Source organism: Phodopus roborovskii, unplaced genomic scaffold, assembly GCF_943737965.1.
Source record: "Phodopus roborovskii unplaced genomic scaffold, PHOROB, whole genome shotgun sequence".
NCBI classification, from domain to species: Eukaryota; Metazoa; Chordata; class Mammalia; order Rodentia; family Cricetidae; genus Phodopus; species Phodopus roborovskii.
This window is the reverse complement of record NW_026126434.1, coordinates 15209180-15227433: the sequence shown is the minus strand read 5'-3', so window position 1 is coordinate 15227433 and position 18254 is coordinate 15209180. Positions and strand designations below refer to the sequence as shown.

The 18254-nt window shown below is 41.8% G+C and overlaps 1 protein-coding gene across 4 annotated transcripts in view; it reads left to right on the top strand.

The window, feature by feature from the left end:
• The window catches only part of Arid5b (AT-rich interaction domain 5B), a 174757-nt gene extending 160691 nt beyond the window's left edge, over positions 1-14066 (top strand). For all 4 annotated transcript variants that reach the window (XM_051186850.1, XM_051186849.1, XM_051186852.1 and 1 more), the window contains 2 exons: positions 3867-4065; positions 7926-14066. In XM_051186850.1, coding sequence (XP_051042807.1) covers positions 3867-4065; positions 7926-10094 — 2368 coding nt within the window. In that variant the 3' untranslated portion in view covers positions 10095-14066. The remainder of the gene's footprint in view (positions 1-3866; positions 4066-7925) is intronic.
• Positions 14067-18254: the final 4188 nt, after the last annotated feature.

The following is an 18254-nucleotide window of genomic DNA, read 5'->3' as shown; positions in this document are numbered from 1 at the left end:
CAATCTCTAACCTAGATGGAGATGAGGCGGGGGGGTGGGGGGAGGTCTGTATGGATTTACTAATCAGTGTATGTCTTCCTTCATCCACCCAAGACTCAGCCTACATTCTTTGAGTTATAATACAATGGAAATATTTCTTCTGTGTAATGGATACATTTTTTTTTTTGCATGTGCTGGGGGGGATATATGTTTGCTTTTTATCTGTACAGTTTTGAAATAAATTAAATCTTTGCGGCCCTACAAATATTTGAGAACCCATCCTCCAAGAGTCATTGGTACACCACATTACACTGCATTCTTTTGCCTGATACAAACCTGCACAGCTTCCTGTATTGGGCAATGTTAATCTCGTAGTGGCTAACCTGTTTTTAATGATAACATGTGTGTGTTGAACATTGAAATGTTCAGAAACCTGTCATAGCTTTTGGCTTCTTGTGTTGTAAAAGAAGAACTTCTAATAATTGGTTGATAAGATCACATCCTGTGGGGTAATTGTGCTGCACCATGACAGAAGAACTTAACAAAAACACTCAAGGAAATCAGCACGAGCGGAAGTCACTGTATGAAACAGGGCTTGTTTATGTATTCTGTGGGAATGTGTCCTATTCTTCAGAGCTCATATTCCTACTGCTGATGCCTCTGTTGTTTTATTCTAGGAGCTTTTTTCTCCCTTTGAGCAGCTATAATTATCTTTCAATGATTTAGACATGGAAAAAAGAACACACATTTGGTTGACCTCTCCTCTCTCTCTCTCCCTCCCTCTCTCTCTCTCTCTCTCTCTGTCTCTCTCTCCCCCCCCCTCTCTCTCACACACACACACATCCTCTGGAAGCTTTGAACAAGCAGAGCTTGTGTTTGGATTCAGTTTTACCCTTAGTCATGCCTCTTTCCAGATACAAGAAATATTTAATTCCAGATTTCCTGCCTTCTGGCTTCAGGCCTTTGACCAGCAAAGTGAAAATATATTTTGTGCTGTTGAAGGCTTGCCAGCTGTTGAGTCAAAATGAGAAAAGATGAGAGAGAGGAGAGACAGAGAATATGAAAATATTGCTCAGCCTCATGAACTTGAAAAACTATAAGACAAAATCATATTCCTCCTGGGTGTGTGCTAAAGATCTGGGTTAGCTTAAGACTGTCAGTACCCACAGTGAGGGTCTTCTTAGGGTACCTCGGTATGTCCCCCACCTTGTTCTCTGCTTTCCTTTCTTCTCCTCACACTCAGTCATGTCATTCTCCAGAAAGAGGGCCCCTTATGATGTCACTATCTTCATTAGACCAGGGAACTGGGGGAAGGGAGGTATCACAAATGGCAACCGTTGGAATACCAGGGCTTCTGAGCTCCTTTGGTTTCCATGGCAACAAAACAAAAGCACAACAAACCTATCTGTCCCGACAATAAAATGTGTTTTCATTAAAATCAATTTAAAGTATTTTTTTCCAGTTTAAAATATTCAATGCATTTTGCTCCTGGTTGGAAAAAAAAAAAAAAAAAAAACCCTCTTACTTTCTGATAGTGGAAAAGGAAATAAGTCCCTGGCAGAAGAATGCAGAGGACAGAGGAACTGGAGGGAATAAGATGGGGATTTTAAAGATGAGACAGAATAAATTCAAGTATGAACAAGACTACCTTTTTCTCTCTTCTGCATAGTTATGCTTTTCCTTATATAAACATGCACTGTAATATTATGGTGGGAAGCAGGTATTTGGCAACCATACATTATTTTAGTAAAGTCTACATGAAGAGAGCAGTTTCCAGTTTTAGCAGCTGTAACATGTTTAAACTCGGGCTGTAATGGGATCTGAAGATAACTATCCCCCATGGGCTGTGTTGATCTTCGTGTCTGGCCCACTGCCAGACAGAGGCCTCGAAAGTATTATCCATGCCTCCTTGCACATACCTTGTCTGAGCATGCTCAATGAATGGATTTGGATCCTAAAATACCATAAATTGGCATTTGACTTTTCCACAGTTTGCTTTGTTGTTAAAGAATGGACTAACAATGTCTCAAATATTCCCATGTCTTTACTATGAAACCTGGAACAATGGTATATGTATATTTAAGTAGCTAGTAGACAAATTATACAACCACAAACCAATTTTAAGATACTCAACACATATTCCAAACCAGAATTTTTTCTTTCTTTTCCTTTTTTTTTTTTTTTTTTTTTTTTTTTTTTTGGCCTAGGTGTCTTAGTTTAAAAATAAAGGATTCCCAATATTTGAACAGATTGTTTTTTGTCAGCCAAGTACATTTTCTTCATTGAGTCAACTTGCTGTATTTAAAACAAATGATGTTTGCTGTATTAAGGTTCATATTTTTAAGGCTGAGTCTTATATTAATCCCGCAGTGAGTCATTAATCATACCAAATGCATTAGAAAAACTTTAATCACTGAAGTCGAAACTCAGATTGTAATGCAATCCGTGCCTTTTAATTACATCAGCTCTTTCCCTGTTCAGATGGAGAGCTGTGTCCCAAAGGGAGCAGATTAAAACCAGAGCTGTTTGATGTTTCTCTTTTTAGAGCAATTTTATACACTTTGTTGGGAAAAGTTATGTAATTAAAACGCTTGGATTTTTCTTCTGATTTTTGTTGCTTTTGTGGTTAGTTGACTTCCTCCTTGCTGGGGCCCTTTCTAACTTGGTACCCACCCCCTAACCCCCACCAAAACAAAACAAACAAAAAACAATAACAACAAAACAGACCTTCTGATGATCTTCAGGACAAGAGGATACAACATCTGTCTTGGCAAAACTGGGCATGTATCCTCTTGTCCTTTTATCTCAAGTTCTGGTCTTCAATGTGTGGGGGAGGGGAGTGTCAAATCAGTGTTATACTTGTATTATATACATAAATACATCCTTTTTCGGTAGTGTATGTTCATTGTACCTAGGGTTGGGTTTCATGATAGCAATTCTTTTCAAATTTTCATGTCAGATCTACATTTTTAAGGTGAACACAAATGGCAAGGATAGTCAAGATCCAGGTCCAATAGATTCTGTGATCCTTGGGCTCTTTGCTTGATCTTGGGATGATGATGATGATATGAAGAGATGTGGTGGGGATTAAATGGAATGATTTACTTCTTGCACCTAGCCCGTCTTAGAATAGAAGCTGGATGAGGTCAGAGGCTATGAATGTTTCGTTCATGGCTCTATTTTGAATCTGGAGCAGTGCCTGGCATAGGGTGGGTTACTCAATGTACATTTGACAGAATAGTAAACGGGCAGCAGCTGTTATTATTGTTCTTATATCATTGTCAGTCAGCTAAGAGCTATGGGTCATTGTGACAGTGTCAACCTTGGCTACTTCCTTTGGTGTCCTTGGTATTTCAGATCACAAAGTCAAAAGGAGAGAAGTCTTTCAGAGAACATATAGGTGACCAGATAACCAAGTTTTACTAATAAAGTAGATTATGTAGAGTGAGTCTCTAGGAAGAGTATGTGTCACGGTAATGAAGCCACTCAACAAAATGCTTATGCACAGTTTTGCTTTGCTTGCTTTCAGCTACCTATGGCCAGCCATAGTTGGAAAACAGTATTAGTCTTGACTTGCTGGAAAGAGTTACATTTATGTAACTTTTGTTGCAGTATGTTGTTATAATTGTTCTATTTTATTAGTTACAGCTACTAATCTCTTACTCTGCCTAATTTGTAAGTTAAACTTTATTAAGTATTAAGCATAAGAAAAGTATAGAATACAGAGAGCCCTAGGTACTCATGAGTTTCAACATCCATGAAGAGTCTTAGAATACAACCCTATAGATGGAGGGCAGGGCTACTATAGGAAGAGGAAACAAGAGCCAGACTGATGATGTCATTAGGATTGGTCAACTGATGTGCTATCCCTTCTGCTTTCCTTTTAGGTTAATCCTACCGTATGAAAGGTTTATCAAGGGAGAAGAAGATAAGCCTTTGCCGCCAATCAAACCTCGGAAACAGGAAAACAATTCACAGGAAAATGAGAATAAAACAAAAGTATCAGGAACCAAACGCATCAAACATGAACTGTCCAAAAATAAGAAAGAAAAAGAGAATACACCAAAGCCCCAGGATACATCCGAGGTGAGTGTGTCTGCAACAGATACCAGCTCTGGGAAACACACTCTGCCTTCAGGGCTTCCTGACCCCAGAATCTCCAGCTGGGTCTCTGAATACCTCATGGCTAGTCTGAGAAGTCACAAACTCTAAGCCTCTGGGCTGGTAAGAGGGCTCAATGAGTAAAGGTACTTGCAGCCAAGCTTGGTGACATGAGTTTGAGCTTGAGGTGATAGGAAAGCAAAGTTGTCCAGTGGCCTGCACATATGTACATAAAACAAACAAATTCTCAAACAGTAGCTTTCAAAACCCCTCACTTATGGAGAGATAGCTCAGTGCTTAGGAACATTGGTTGCTCTTCCAGAGGATTTTAAGTTTGGTTCTCAGCACCCATCTTGGAAGACAGTTCCATGAAATCCAATGCCCTCTTCTGGCTTCTGAAAGCATTTGCACACACATGACACTCCCTCCCTCTCTCTCTCTCTCTCTCTCTCTCTCTCTCTCTCTCTCTCTCTCTCTCTCACACACACACACACACACACACACAATTAATAGCATTAATTAATTAATTAATTAATTAATTAAAATAAATCTTTTTAGAGCCCTAAAGCTTTCTTTCCCTTGGGAGCTTAGATATAATGATGCAATGTGTGATAAATAGTGACATAGGCTATGACTAGAATCTAGAAGAAGCTAGTAAGATGAGAATACCCTGAAGGAAATTGAGAGCAAAGGCTCACAATTGGAAACCAAACTAAAACCTCCTGAAACTCACAGTTCCCCTGAATAAACTAACTTCTGGGGGGCGGGGTTCCACAATCATATTATTTAAGGACTCAGTGTGACATGGGGGAGGGATGGGGAGCAGATATCAGGGAAGGAGGACCAGTGAAATCCCTGAGTGTCTCCTCAGGTCCCTCTCCCAAATTTTAGGGATATTTGCTTCTCATTTTTTTACCTCTATTCTACCCTTGAGTTGAATCCAATTTAGCAAGATCTTTAGTCTGTGTTGTTCATGGAGAAATGTTGAAGTGATTCCACAGAAACCATTACTTCCTCTCATGTAAGAGGTGGCTTTTGAACCTTTCAAACCAAAAGCCTTAAAGGTGTTAGAAGCTCCTCAGCAAGAAGCGTGACTGGTAGCATTCAGCCAACCAAGGAGGCTGAACCGGGCTCTGTTTCAACATGAATAATAAAAAATCCTGCTGCCCATTAGAAGAAAAAAAAAATGCAGTTACATTCAGAGACAGCATGTTCTAGGATTCAACCCCTAAGGGAATTGGTTACTGATATTAAACACTCTCTAAAAATCAGGCTTATAATGAACACATAAAACACAGCTTCATTAACTACCAGTTTAAAACACAGACTCCTCTCTCTCTCTCTCTCTCTCTCTCTCTCTCTCTCTCTCTCTCTCTCTCTCTCTCCCCCCTCTCTCTTCTCTTACACACACACACACACACACACACACACACACACACACACACACACCAACTCCCAGCTGTACCTTCCTTAAAAATAAAATTTTAATACTTGGTGTCACTGGAGACAGAACCTAAAACCTCAGGTTTTACACACACTAGTGAATTGTCTTGTCATATTTGTTAGATTTTTGTTTAGAGACAGGGTCTTTATAAGTTGCTGAAGCTGGCCTTGAACTCATACTATAGCCCAGGCAGGGCTTGAACTCACAATCCTACTGTCCCAGTCTGAGCCAGGCCTGGATTTATCAAGTTTTATAATTACTTTAAGCTCTAGTAACTTCAAAAGGAAGAAAATACAAGATGCTGAAGACTTCTAAACATTTGCAAGTTTGCAACATAAATGGCCCAAAGCAAGGAAATTCCAAGTTAAGGGTTACATTCCATTCCTTCTTGATCCTTCTGGCTTGGTGATTTATCACAGGGCTTTGGATTGGTCAGTTCTGTTAGACACCAGATGCACAACACAGCCAAAGGACCAGCAGATGCTTAGAGGATCATGGGGCCAACTGACCTTTGAATGGCTCCATCAGAGCGGGGAACATTTGAAACAGTGACTTTGTGGACTGTGAGAAGGCTCCTTAGTCTATCCATGGAGCACATTAGCTTGGGAGGTGACCATCCTCAAAAGTGCAGCCTTGCTACAAGGAATCCAGCAACCCTCTGACAGCTGAGGGTTCTCCCTGTTCTCCAAAGGAAATCATTCTATTATTGCCAACAATTCACTTACCGGAAGTGGGCTCTGGGCATCTGGAGCTTTTAACCTGTCTGATGAAGTCCTGATATCTCAACCCCTTTGAAATGATCTGTTCAGTAAGAGCCAGGCCCATCCCCATCGGCTACCAAGGTTCTGAATTCAGCATGTCTGTGAGCCACATTCTGGGTTTGCATTTAATGCCATATCGTAGTTTTTGATGCTTTCAATCTGAAGCACTAAACTGAGTAGAGGGAGGAGGGGTCTAGTCAAATTCACTATCCTCAGGGATTTTAAAGTACAGAGTGAGACATTATCCTTGAACAGATTCAGGAAGTTAAGAAACAAAAGCTTTTACTTTCATTGGCCTAACTTTGAAACATCCCTAACCCGGGTTTGTGGACAGACTTCAATGTTGCTGAAGGCCAAGGTCACAGAAACTTTGAAGAATTTTGAGCTCAACTTGCCTCTTGCAGTCATTCAATTTTATGTCTTTTAATGTAATGTATCAGCTCTAGAGACAAGTGACGATTAGTAGTGTAGAATTGACAAGGATATTTTCACTTAAAATACAGTTATTAGTGCACAAAGAGGGGTAGTCTCTTGGGTATCACACATGCCTGGTAAGCAAGGATACCTTCATGTAGATTTAAGGGAAAATATTCACTTTTGGGGTATGAGTCCTTGAAAGTATTTTTCCTAAATATCCTCCAACATCTTTAGTCATCCTTAAAGATATGATGCAATTGGTAGTTTCTTCACTGTAGAAAAATGTTCTGGTGATGTGATTGGGTCAAGGGATCGAGGACCATCTCAATTCAAATGTTTTTTGACTGTCCCACCAAGGAATATGGAAAGGCTTGTCCATCGGCTCTATCACAGATGAAATGTTAAATTCACCATTAAAGTTAAAGCTTATATGACTCTGTAGTAAATGGGTTGAATTGTGCCTATAGCTACAACAAACAGGAAGCATCCATCCTCTTAAGAACAATTTCTTTCAATAAATAGAAAAGCTGTACTGGGGATGACACTGCCCATCTGAACCACATTCAAGCAGTGAGTTCTGTGTGCCTAGGAGGATTTAGGATATTCCCTATCCCTGGGTGCACACACTCCATCTGCATATGTTTTTGCTAGTTTAACAAGACCTACACATTGTGTAGGTCCAAGGCATGATTTACATGTAAGCATAGCTGGTTTCCAGTGGTTCCCACTGAATTCCTTAGGAAGGGACAGTTCTCAAGGAAAGGCCATGAGTTAAGTTTATTGTTTGTTACTGACATGGGGTTGGTTCAATTGTTTGAGCGAGAGATGCTTTAAAAAAAAATTCAGAGAAGTGTCATAAGATGCAACGTGTAATTTAAAGCCTATTTTGATAATTGACTGGTTTGATAAGAAGACAACCTTAGAATTAAGCTATATATCAGAAATCAGAATGAAGGAATGACGTGAGTGTGCCGATCACTGCTACATTGCTCTGTTTTGATAGGTGTCTCATGAGGGGCTGGAGCTAGTATGCTTATTTCCCCGAATGTTTCTGTAGTTTGGATTTCTTTGTTTAGAGCTGTGATGGGGGAGGGGGGTAATAAAGCCTTGTGAAAACTGGGTGAGCTGATTGACAAGCTTGCTCTGTGTGATGCTTTGTTTACTAACCAAGTGTGTCAATGTACCTGATTCTCCTCTAAGTATCTCCTGCAATGTTTGTGCAGGTCTCGTCCGAGCAAGGGAAGGAAGAAGAGACATTAAGCCAGAAAAGCATCACAGAGCCTCTCCCTGCTCCAGAAGTAAAGAAGAAACTGGAAGGGTTCAAAGACCTTCCGGTGAGGACCCCAGTGTCCAGAGCAGACCCAGAAAAGGGCAGTGAAACTGATCAAGGTTCCAGCTGTGAGAAGGAGGCTGAGGAAATGGGAGACAAGGGCCCTGCCCCTATGCTCCCAAGCCCTCCCCTGCCTCCTGAAAGAGATTCAGCTCCTACCCCTGGGGCTGGCAAACAGCCCCTTGCCTCTCCCAGTGCCCAGATGGACTCAAAGCAAGAAGCCAAACCCTGCTGCTTTACAGAGAGCCCTGAAAGTGACCTCCAAGAAGCACCCTTCTCCAGCATCCCCGCCACCCAGACACCACTGGCAAGCCAGAACGAGGCAGAGGAAGACAAGCTTCCTGCCATGGCTAATTACATTGCCAACTGCACTGTGAAGGTGGACCAGCTAGGCAGTGACGACATCCATACTGCCCTCAAACAGACCCCGAAGGTCCTTGTGGTCCAATCATTTGACATGTTCAAAGACAAAGACTTGACTGGGCCCATGAACGAGAACCACGGACTTAATTACACACCCCTGCTTTACTCGAGGGGCAACCCTGGTATCATGTCCCCGTTGGCCAAGAAAAAGCTTTTGTCTCAGGTGAGTGGGGCAAGCCTCTCCAGCAGCTACCCATATGGCTCCCCACCGCCTTTGATCAGCAAAAAGAAACTGATCGCCAGGGACGAACTGTGCTCTGGTTTGTCCCAGGCCCATCACAGCCAAAGCTCTGATCACATGGCCGTCAGCCGGCCATCGGTAATCCAACATGTCCAGAGTTTCAAAAGCAAGGCCTCCGAGGAGAGAAAGAGCATCAATGACATCTTCAAGCACGACAAACTGAGTCGATCTGATGCTCACCGCTGCGGTTTCTCCAAACACCAGCTCAGCACCCTGACCGACTCGTATATCCTAAAACAAGAGGTACAGGAGGGCAAGGACAAACTATTAGAGAAAAGAGCAGTCTCCCATGCTCATGTGCCCAGTTTCCTGGCCGACTTTTACTCATCCCCGCATCTCCACAGCCTCTACCGCCACACAGAACACCACCTTCATAATGAACAGTCGTCCAAGTATGCCTCTAGGGACATGTACCAGGAATCTGAAAACAGCGCTTTTCTTTCTCACAAACACCCAGAGAAAGTCCATGTCAATTATCTCACCTCTCTTCATCTGCAAGATAAGAAATTGGCTGCAGCGGAAGCCTCTAGAGATGATCAACCAACAGACCTGAGCCTTCCCAAGAACCCACAGAAACTAACCAGCAAAGTCCTGGGCCTGGCCCACTCAGCCTCAGGGTCCCAGGAGATCAAAGGCGCCGCCTCCCAGTTCCAGGTCATTAGCAGCCAGAGTCGAGACTGTCACCCCAAAGCCTGCCGGGTATCGCCCATGACCATGTCGGCTCCTAAAAAATACCCCGAGCCGCTTGCAAAGTCGGGAAAACCTCACCATGTGAGACTGGAGAATTTCAGAAAAATGGAAGGCATGGTCCATCCCATCCTACACAGGAAGATGAGCCCTCAGAACATTGGAGCTGCTCGCCCCATAAAGCGCAGCCTGGAGGACTTAGATCTTGTGATCGCTGGGAAAAAAGCCAGGGCTGTGTCTCCCTTGGACCCAGCCAAGGAGGCTTCTGGGAAAGAAAAGGCCTCTGAACAGGAGAGCGAGGGAAGCAAAGGAGCCTACGGAGGGCATTCTGGGGCTGCATCGGAAGGCCACAAGCTTCCTGTCTCCTCTCCTATCTTCCCCGGTTTGTATTCTGGTAGCCTGTGTAACTCAGGCCTCAACTCCAGGCTCCCGGCCGGGTACTCCCACTCTCTGCAGTACTTGAAGAACCAGACGGTGCTTTCTCCTCTCATGCAGCCCTTGGCTTTCCACTCGCTTGTGATGCAACGAGGTATTTTTACATCGCCGACGAATTCTCAGCAGCTCTACAGACACTTGGCCGCAGCGACCCCAGTAGGAAGTTCCTACGGGGACCTGTTGCACAATAGCATCTATCCTTTAGCTGCTATCAACCCTCAGGCTGCCTTCCCACCGTCTCAGCTGTCATCTGTACACCCCAGCACAAAACTGTAAGCCTCGCAGTGCCCAGAATCCCCAAATGGTGGGGGTCAAAGCACCAACTCTGGAAGGCTGGCTTGCAGAGTTGAAGTCAGTATTCCTTCTAATCTGGTGGTACAGTTCGTCCCAGCCATAGAGGCCTAAAGGCCAGGTGAACATGACTACCTTTTCGGGGACAACCCTTAACCTGGCTGACCAGTTGCGACCTCCCTTCCAACACAGATGGCCTAGGGCCTCCAGGTCATTTCCTTTTCATATTGGTTTTTGTGAAGGGTATCTGTGTCTATCCCAGAAGAACTCAGAGAAACCCTCTGAGGTTGGATGGTAGGAAAGCTATCTGGACAAAACAGTGGGGGGCAGGATTTTCAAAGGATAGGGTGAGAAAGACTGGCGAAGTGATAGCCAGGGGATGCCCCTCTTTTTCATAAAACTCACCAAGTTCAATCAATGCAATGTATAGTAAAACTTAAAGAGACCTTTCATTCTTGACACTATTAAACAATCCAGAGAAGAAAACACTGTTAAACTGTATATATTCGCTTCTTAAAGCTACCCGTATCACTGTTCACTCACCTAATTTATATACAGATAGTTGTTTTCTCCTGGTTCTTTCTTGTTCCTGCCCTGCGGTATTTTTTTTTGGGGGGGGTTGTTTATCTGTTTGTTTGTTTGTTTGTTTTTTTAATTAAACAGTATCCCTTCTATTTGCAGGTCTTCTGTTTTTGTTTTGATTTTTTTTGTTTTGTTTTGTTCTGTTTGCAAGGCTGACTGACTCTCCTAGTTGTTGATGTGTATTTTATCAATCCCCAGCCCCATCTTCTTTTGAGCAGCTTTGGGTGGTCAAGTTATTGTTTACAAATTGAAGCAACTGATTTTAGTGGAACAGACTGAAAAAAAAAAAAAAAAAACCCGTGGAGAACATGAGCTAACAGAAAGCCTGTGCCTTTGCGGGTCTGCACCTGGAGGGTTCCGTTCCTCTTAAGTGGCATAGTTGAGAGACCTTAGACACTGCCTCTCCAGCCAATTGCTTTGCTTTGAAGTATTGGATTATGTGAAAATATTAGGCATTGTACTCACCTTATCTAGGCTGTGAACCTGTCCTACATACCAGAGAAATCATAAAACAAAAACCTTGTTGGCAAAAAGCCACTGGATGACAGTCCAGAGGACACATCTGTGGGCTGTGCAGATGTTTTAGGACTCTTAGAACTTAAGACAAGAGCCAGGGTGACTCATGCTGGTGTTGGAACTGCACCTTTTCAGTGGTCTGGAAAAGGGGAAAGGATGGTGTGTGACTGTCCAGCAGAGGGAAAGCTACTCAAGGTCTGACCGCTGAACGTCCCAGCCAGGCCTTGGCCCATTGAGTGACAGAGTTATTGTCACCATCAGCTGGCTTCTTGAGTTTCCTAGCAAGATTCTCCCCAAGGTGGTAGTACCTTTAAGGAGTAATGGGATGCTCTGTTTCAAGAGAAAGCCATCCTCCTTGGGTTCCCTAAGGGTGGGTTTGATGAGGATGTGTACGTGTAAGGTGGTTTATATCAAGTTTTTCATCATGTGGCCATACTATCCACTTTGGGTGGTTTTTTTGTTTGTTTGGTTTTTTTTTTTTTTTTTTTTTTTTTTTTGACTGTCACTCTTGACACTTGATTCCATATTCCATTTGCTCCCAAGGCACCACATTTTCTAAGTGCAGCAAGTGGATCTGTAGAGTGGATTCTCTTTCCTGACTCCACCCAACCCTGTCATACGCTGCTTTGAGAAGTTCCCCAGCCCACTGCCCTCCTCTCCCCCAACACTACCAGTAGACTCTATTACCACAGTTAACCAAGTCCTTTGATTTTTACCTCTGACATATTTAAGTCTATGAAACTTGATGACAGTTTTCAACATCTCTGAATAGGTAACTCAACTACAAAAATAATCAAAACCAGTGACCGTGAAATGCCGGTCCTTATGCAAAGCCATGCATGCCACTCATTTGTATTGAAATGTCCTCATGATATGAAGCCAAATAGTCCATGTAGTAACATGCTATCCAAAGGTGGAAACAAAAGAATGTAGCGACCCAGTGTTAAGAGTTCCATTCGCTTCAATTAATTATTTACCTTCCTGTGGAATAATATATATATATTATATATTTAATAGGACCATAGATAGACTAGTATAACTTAGATCATAAATGTGTACATGCAGATTATTCTGCTGTTGCACAAGAAAGGGTGTGTGTGTGTGTGGCAGGGGTGGGTCTCAATTTCAGCCAGCATGATGCTGGCCAGGACACAGTACGAGAAAGTTGCACTAGATTGAATGGTCACAGAATCAGAAGAGGAGAAAAGGGATTCTGCAGCAGACATGGGCTGGATCCATATGTGGTTCCTGTGAACTTGTTTTGTGAAGAAAATGGGGATGTCTGTGTCTCACACACACACACACACACACACACCCTAAGAGCTTAACCATTTGCAAATGGGGCGATTGTTTTCCTCAGTGTGGTGAGTTGAGATGTGTTCATCATGTAGGAATTCGATCACACCATTTTCAAACAATGTCAACATAGTCCAGCTATTGTTTTTCTCATTTCTTCGGAGAGGAGACTCACTGTTTCTGTTGAAGGAAGCTCAGACCCTCAGCACAACATCAGGCAAATGCAAAGAACAGAAGCGGCATGTTATTTATTTTAAAACTCCAAACGGAGAACTTGGGAATCTTTCAAAAAGACCGTTGAATTTTTCATTGGCTGAGAAGGATGTTTTAAAAAGTCTTAAGTCAGGCTTTGTTTGCATTGTTTGAGTTCAAGGGGCCTTATTATTGAATGGCATCGCACAAGCCTTTCTTTGTGCAGTCAAACCATTGTTATTGGTAGTTCTGTAAAGGAAACTGTGGAATCCAATTGGCACCAGAGTCATAAATCCATTTACCAAGTGTGGCTTCCGAGAAATGTTGAAATTCAAAATGCACTAAGCCCTTGAATTATTGGAGGTTCGTAGATTCTAAATGATACTTAAAAATATATCCTCTCCATGCAAGTTCTGGCCTTACTCTTGGCAAATTTAACTTAAAAATAAAATGTAAAGTAAAAATAAACTACCAAGATGGCCCAACTAAGCTTAAGTTTAAAGTATTTTTCCTAGTAAGTGATTCAAATGTGTAGTATTTGCCACAGGACTGATTTATTTCCTAGCTAGAAGCTCTGGATTTCACTTGTTCATCAGGGCATATGTTGAAGGGTTTGTCAAGACTCTGTGTTGACGTCACAGCTTTGCAGCCTGGTGCATGAATCCTCAAGTACTGTATTTCCCTGTGTTGGTGTGTCTGATGCAAATGTCAAGGTGGTCCCACAAATATATTTTATGTAGTGTGCCTTCAAAGAGAACCATTATTTCTCTTCACTTCTTGTCCCACTAAGTCACATTTGGTGGTGGTCAGCCAAGTCCCATGTGGTCTAGTTTGACTCATTTTCCCAGATGAGAGAGTAACGGGAATGATTTTGCCCTGGTGAGACCCACACCCCTGGAGAAGTGACTTTGAGCACCTCAGCTCCAGTGTTGGCTGTTGACATATTTGATATTCTGCTTGTCTCCCCATGGCAGAAAGATCTCTGAAAAAAAAAAATAGCAGCATAATCTCTTGGCTGTTTATACTTTTTTAAACTTCCCTGTGTTGTAAATATTGTACACTTGGTGACTCCAGCTTATGTAACCTCTATGCTCTGTAAGGTGATCATTTGTATATAACAACCTGGCCCAGTGATGTTATATAATTTCCCAATGGAGAGGTTATTGAGTAACCTTTGCGTTAGTTTAAACACTACCAGAAGAATGCTGAGCCAACTATAAACACTCAATTTTGTATGTTTTCCAAATTGTACTTATTACTGCTTTTGATACTGTATTCTGTGCCAATAGTTTCCCAATCACATAGCAGGCAAGAGATATTTTGTACTTTTTGATCCACTGTAATATTTAATAAAAAATGTTACTATCTGTTTCCTTTGGGGTGTCTGTCGCTTGTTTCTGTGGAGCTTTGTGGCCTCAGCAGATTCCCTGTCTCTAGTCTCTAAATCAGATATGGTAATAATAATGAGTGTGTCTCATTAGGAACCTTCTGGAAGCTTCATGTACATATGGTTATGGCTGATTTACTAATGAGAAAACTATAATTTATAGAGGTCTTCTTCACTTGTCCGAGACGACCTGATTTACAAATGGCAGAGTTGAGATTTGAAGTTGGGGGACCCTAAAAATCTGTTCATACCTATGTTGGCAGGCTACTGTTTGTTGATTTACTCAACAAATGTGTCTTGATAACCTCTATATCCAGGCTTCTTGTTGGTCAGAACCGGGTATACAATGGAAAGTAAAAGAGAAATACTGTCTATGGAGCCTGCAAGTCTCACTGGAAAGAGTCAGTCAGTCACCCTTATAACAGCAAAAGCCCAAGGTGGCTTCAATCTGGTGGAGAAGAATTTAAAATGACTATTGTGAAAAGGAAGTCCTCACTGAAACTTCACACAGGATAAGCATGAGTTAACTGAGTGAGAGGGAACTGGGAAGGAGTAATTCAAGCACCAGGGACCACATGTGCGAAAGCCCCAAGGCAGAAATGAGCTTATAGGAATTGAAGGGGGTCTGGGGATAATAACTTACAAGGCATGATAACAACATGGAGGGAATGCGGTTAGGTGAGGTTTAAGTATGGCAAGAATCATCTAAGTAGGACAGGCCAAGCCTATCCTGACCAAAAAGAGAGGTTTTAAGCAGGGAGGTCACAGGTTTGCATTTGTCCCCACTGAAGTCATTCTCCAAAGAATTGCAGTGTGAAGGCAGTTGAGCACAGCCTAACACAGAGGCGGTGACCGTTTTGCCTGGGGTGGTAGACTGGACGGTGACATCTCAGAGGGCCTTGGGAGAAAGAGCACAAGGGTTGAAAAGGTAGGAGAACAGATTCTGAGGGCTGTATCTTTTGTATTCATTGGGTGGAGATGATAGATAACGATGCCATATCTCTCCTGTGAAGCCTGTGGGCTTGCCCCCCGGCCCTGCTCCAGTTTAAGTCAGTTGAAATGAGGCATTTACGAAGCACCATTATGGATTCCTTTCATAAGGAGTCTCAGAGATGAGGCAGGGGGACAGGGATGGGGTTAGGGAGGACTTTGGTGACATGTTAGGCTTAAGACCACCTCATGTCATCAGGATGGGCTTTGAGTAGACAGGAGAGAACAAACAAGCACACTATCATAGCTCTGGAAGGATGGGGAAAACAGATCTTTAGGTAAAAGCAAGCAAATAAAAATAACCAAAAAAAAAGCAAAACAAAACTTAGGATCCTGTTTCTCATTAGAATAAAATCTCCAATGGACTATGGGGCCAGCGAGAGTTGTGGCAACATGGCTGTGACCTCATCCTGTCCTTGCTGGGTGCTAGCCTTTTTCTAATGGAAATAACCCCCAGCCCCATGGTTTTCTGACCCTCGTTCTGAGACATTTGCATTTATTTCATCATGCAATGTGACTTGGTTGGCTACATCAAAAGAACATCTTTCTCTCAGTGACACACTCGACCTTTGTAGATCAGAGTCCCTGATTCATACACAACAGGAAACTTCATGATAAGTTATCTATTTTTAACCAGGCTTGGTTGGCAAATATTGTCAGAATGGGACAATACTTTTGGTAAAGATTCACTCAGGCCACAAAAGCAATGAAAATGCCTAATGATGCATTCCAGGAAAGTGGCCAAAGAGAACAAATGTTTTACAGCTGATAGCGACCAGGAACTAAGTGATTATTTACAGTAAGTATAAATGGCAGAGAGAGAAAGAGTGGGAAATGACCAGTGGTCAGGAGTAGGGTTAAAGAAAGGAGAGTGATCTACAAAATAAAAGTAAATTGCATTAATTTGTGGTTCATGGATTCAGAATTCCTGAATTTGAGGACCTCTGGGCAAGTTACCAGAAGTAACATTGTGAAGCATTTGTTGAAATAGTGGACTATTTTTAATCATGTTTTCCAGAACCATAGGCATTCAGCCAGCTGCCTTGTGTATAGGTCAAAACCACAGGCATTCAGCCAGCCACCTCATGTATAGGTCAATCAGGCTGGTTCTCAGAATCTCTACCACATTCATTGTTGCTGGCTTGCTGTAGGATGCAACTGTCCAGTACAACTTCCTGTGGTGGTAGAAATGTTCTGGAAGATTTTCCAGTATCATATCTCATGACCACGGAGCTCCTAAAATGTGCCCTGTTTGACAAAGTAACTGATTCCTGAATCTTATCTAGTTTTAGACATTAAGTTTGAGTAGTCACATGTAGCTAGACAGAAAATAGGATAATACAAATCTAGAAGATCCAGCTGACCAATTTGTGTGTTTGGCTAGATTCAACTTCAGATATTCCATATCTTCACATTACTAATACTGTGAAGCAAGTAACATTGTGCCTCTTCTTGGCAATAATAATAATAAATGGTGATGCTCTATTTCATTCTGGATTTACACACCACAGGAATGAAATTCTCACTGAATGAGTAAATCAATTATTGAGCAAACACTAAGGGATGCCTACAATTACATCATCCTGAAATCCAGCCCGACCTTTTTGGTTAAATCTATGAGAAGAATGAACTCACTTTTCAGAAAGTCTGTGACATGCTATATGCAGCCATATTCAAGTCATCCAACTTCATGCCATGGCAATTTACCATTTACTTGTGGAGCTGGGAAAGCAGGCAACATGAGACAGATTGCCAGGTGGTAAGGTTGGTGGGGTGGGGTAGGATAGGGTCAGGTGGGGTGGGGCGGGGCGGGGTGGGTATCATGTATGGTTAAGTCTATGACAGCCATGTTCTAGTGTTTTGGTGTTTCCTTCAAGCCTGGGTCTGTTACTTCACTGATGAAGAGATGACCAAAGTAATTAATTATACTGACTGCACACACCACCCATGCTGCTTGAAATGTTTTTAATTGGGGTAGAGGTAGATAGGGGTGGTCTTCATTCATCTAATTGCCATAATGATCCATGACACGAACGTGATGTTTATTTCTACAAAAAAAAAAAAAATGGAAATAAACAAAACAGAAACTATGACATTTGTTTGTACTTTACAGCTGAGAAAAACAGAGGCATTATTGAGAATTTGCTGACCTGTCAAGATGAATCATGCCACCCTGTGGTGGTGGCAGAAGCACATCTGTTTGCCTCCATCCCTTCATCCATGTGTGTACGTCTTCTCCTCCATCCCTTTATCCGTGTGTACCTCTTCTCCTCCATCCTCCTCTTTGACCTAAAATTCCCCAAACTGAGTCCACTAAAATGCTGAATCCAAAAATCCTCAGGCGATCTGAAAATTAATGAGACAAAAAGAAGAAAAACAATAAAAGGAAACACTCTCAATAAACAGTGTTAGCAAAGAAAACGGAGTCAACAGACTGTTTAATTTCTTAGAATCTTAAGCTTAAGGAGAGAAAAAACACTTCAATGAAAAAAATTCTGTTTTCTAGGGAAAAAAACAAACAAAATTTTCTCAAGAATTGTGAAGTTCATTTAATTAAAAATTGGTTGGCATGCTAGTGTTTCCTAACCCAAAAGCACCAAGTTCATATAGTTTTAGAACCATTTCAGAGAACTGATGAATAGAAATGGATATACAACGTTTTTATGAGTTCTCTGTGTTCTCATTGCCAAAAACTCAAAATGGGTAGTGAAAGACAAAAAAGTACAGACTGGTCTCACTCGTAAACCACAAGCAGAAACCTTAAGTAAGATGCTAGCAAACTATAAAAGTATGTTTTCATATGTATATACATTCAGACAGATGTTTGCATGTGCACATAAATATATGAAAATACACACTCAAAAATTACATATTCTAAGTGTATTGGAGTAATATTAAACCATGCCCAAGAAGAATTTATTTTAGAAACGTAAGGATGTGAAAAGTTAGAAATTTTACTAATGAAATAATATGTTTTACCATCTGGAATAAAATTAAGTTGAACCCACTCCTCCAAGTGGATTAAATTTCACTATAAAAATAGGCTAGCTAAAAGGATCTTGAAGAAAACAACAGAATCAATTCCTAACCCTCACAGGGGAAAAGTCATCCTAACCAGGATTCACAATTTAGACACTGTGCCAGCTTGATCCATCCTCTATACAAACTTTCAATATGGAGAG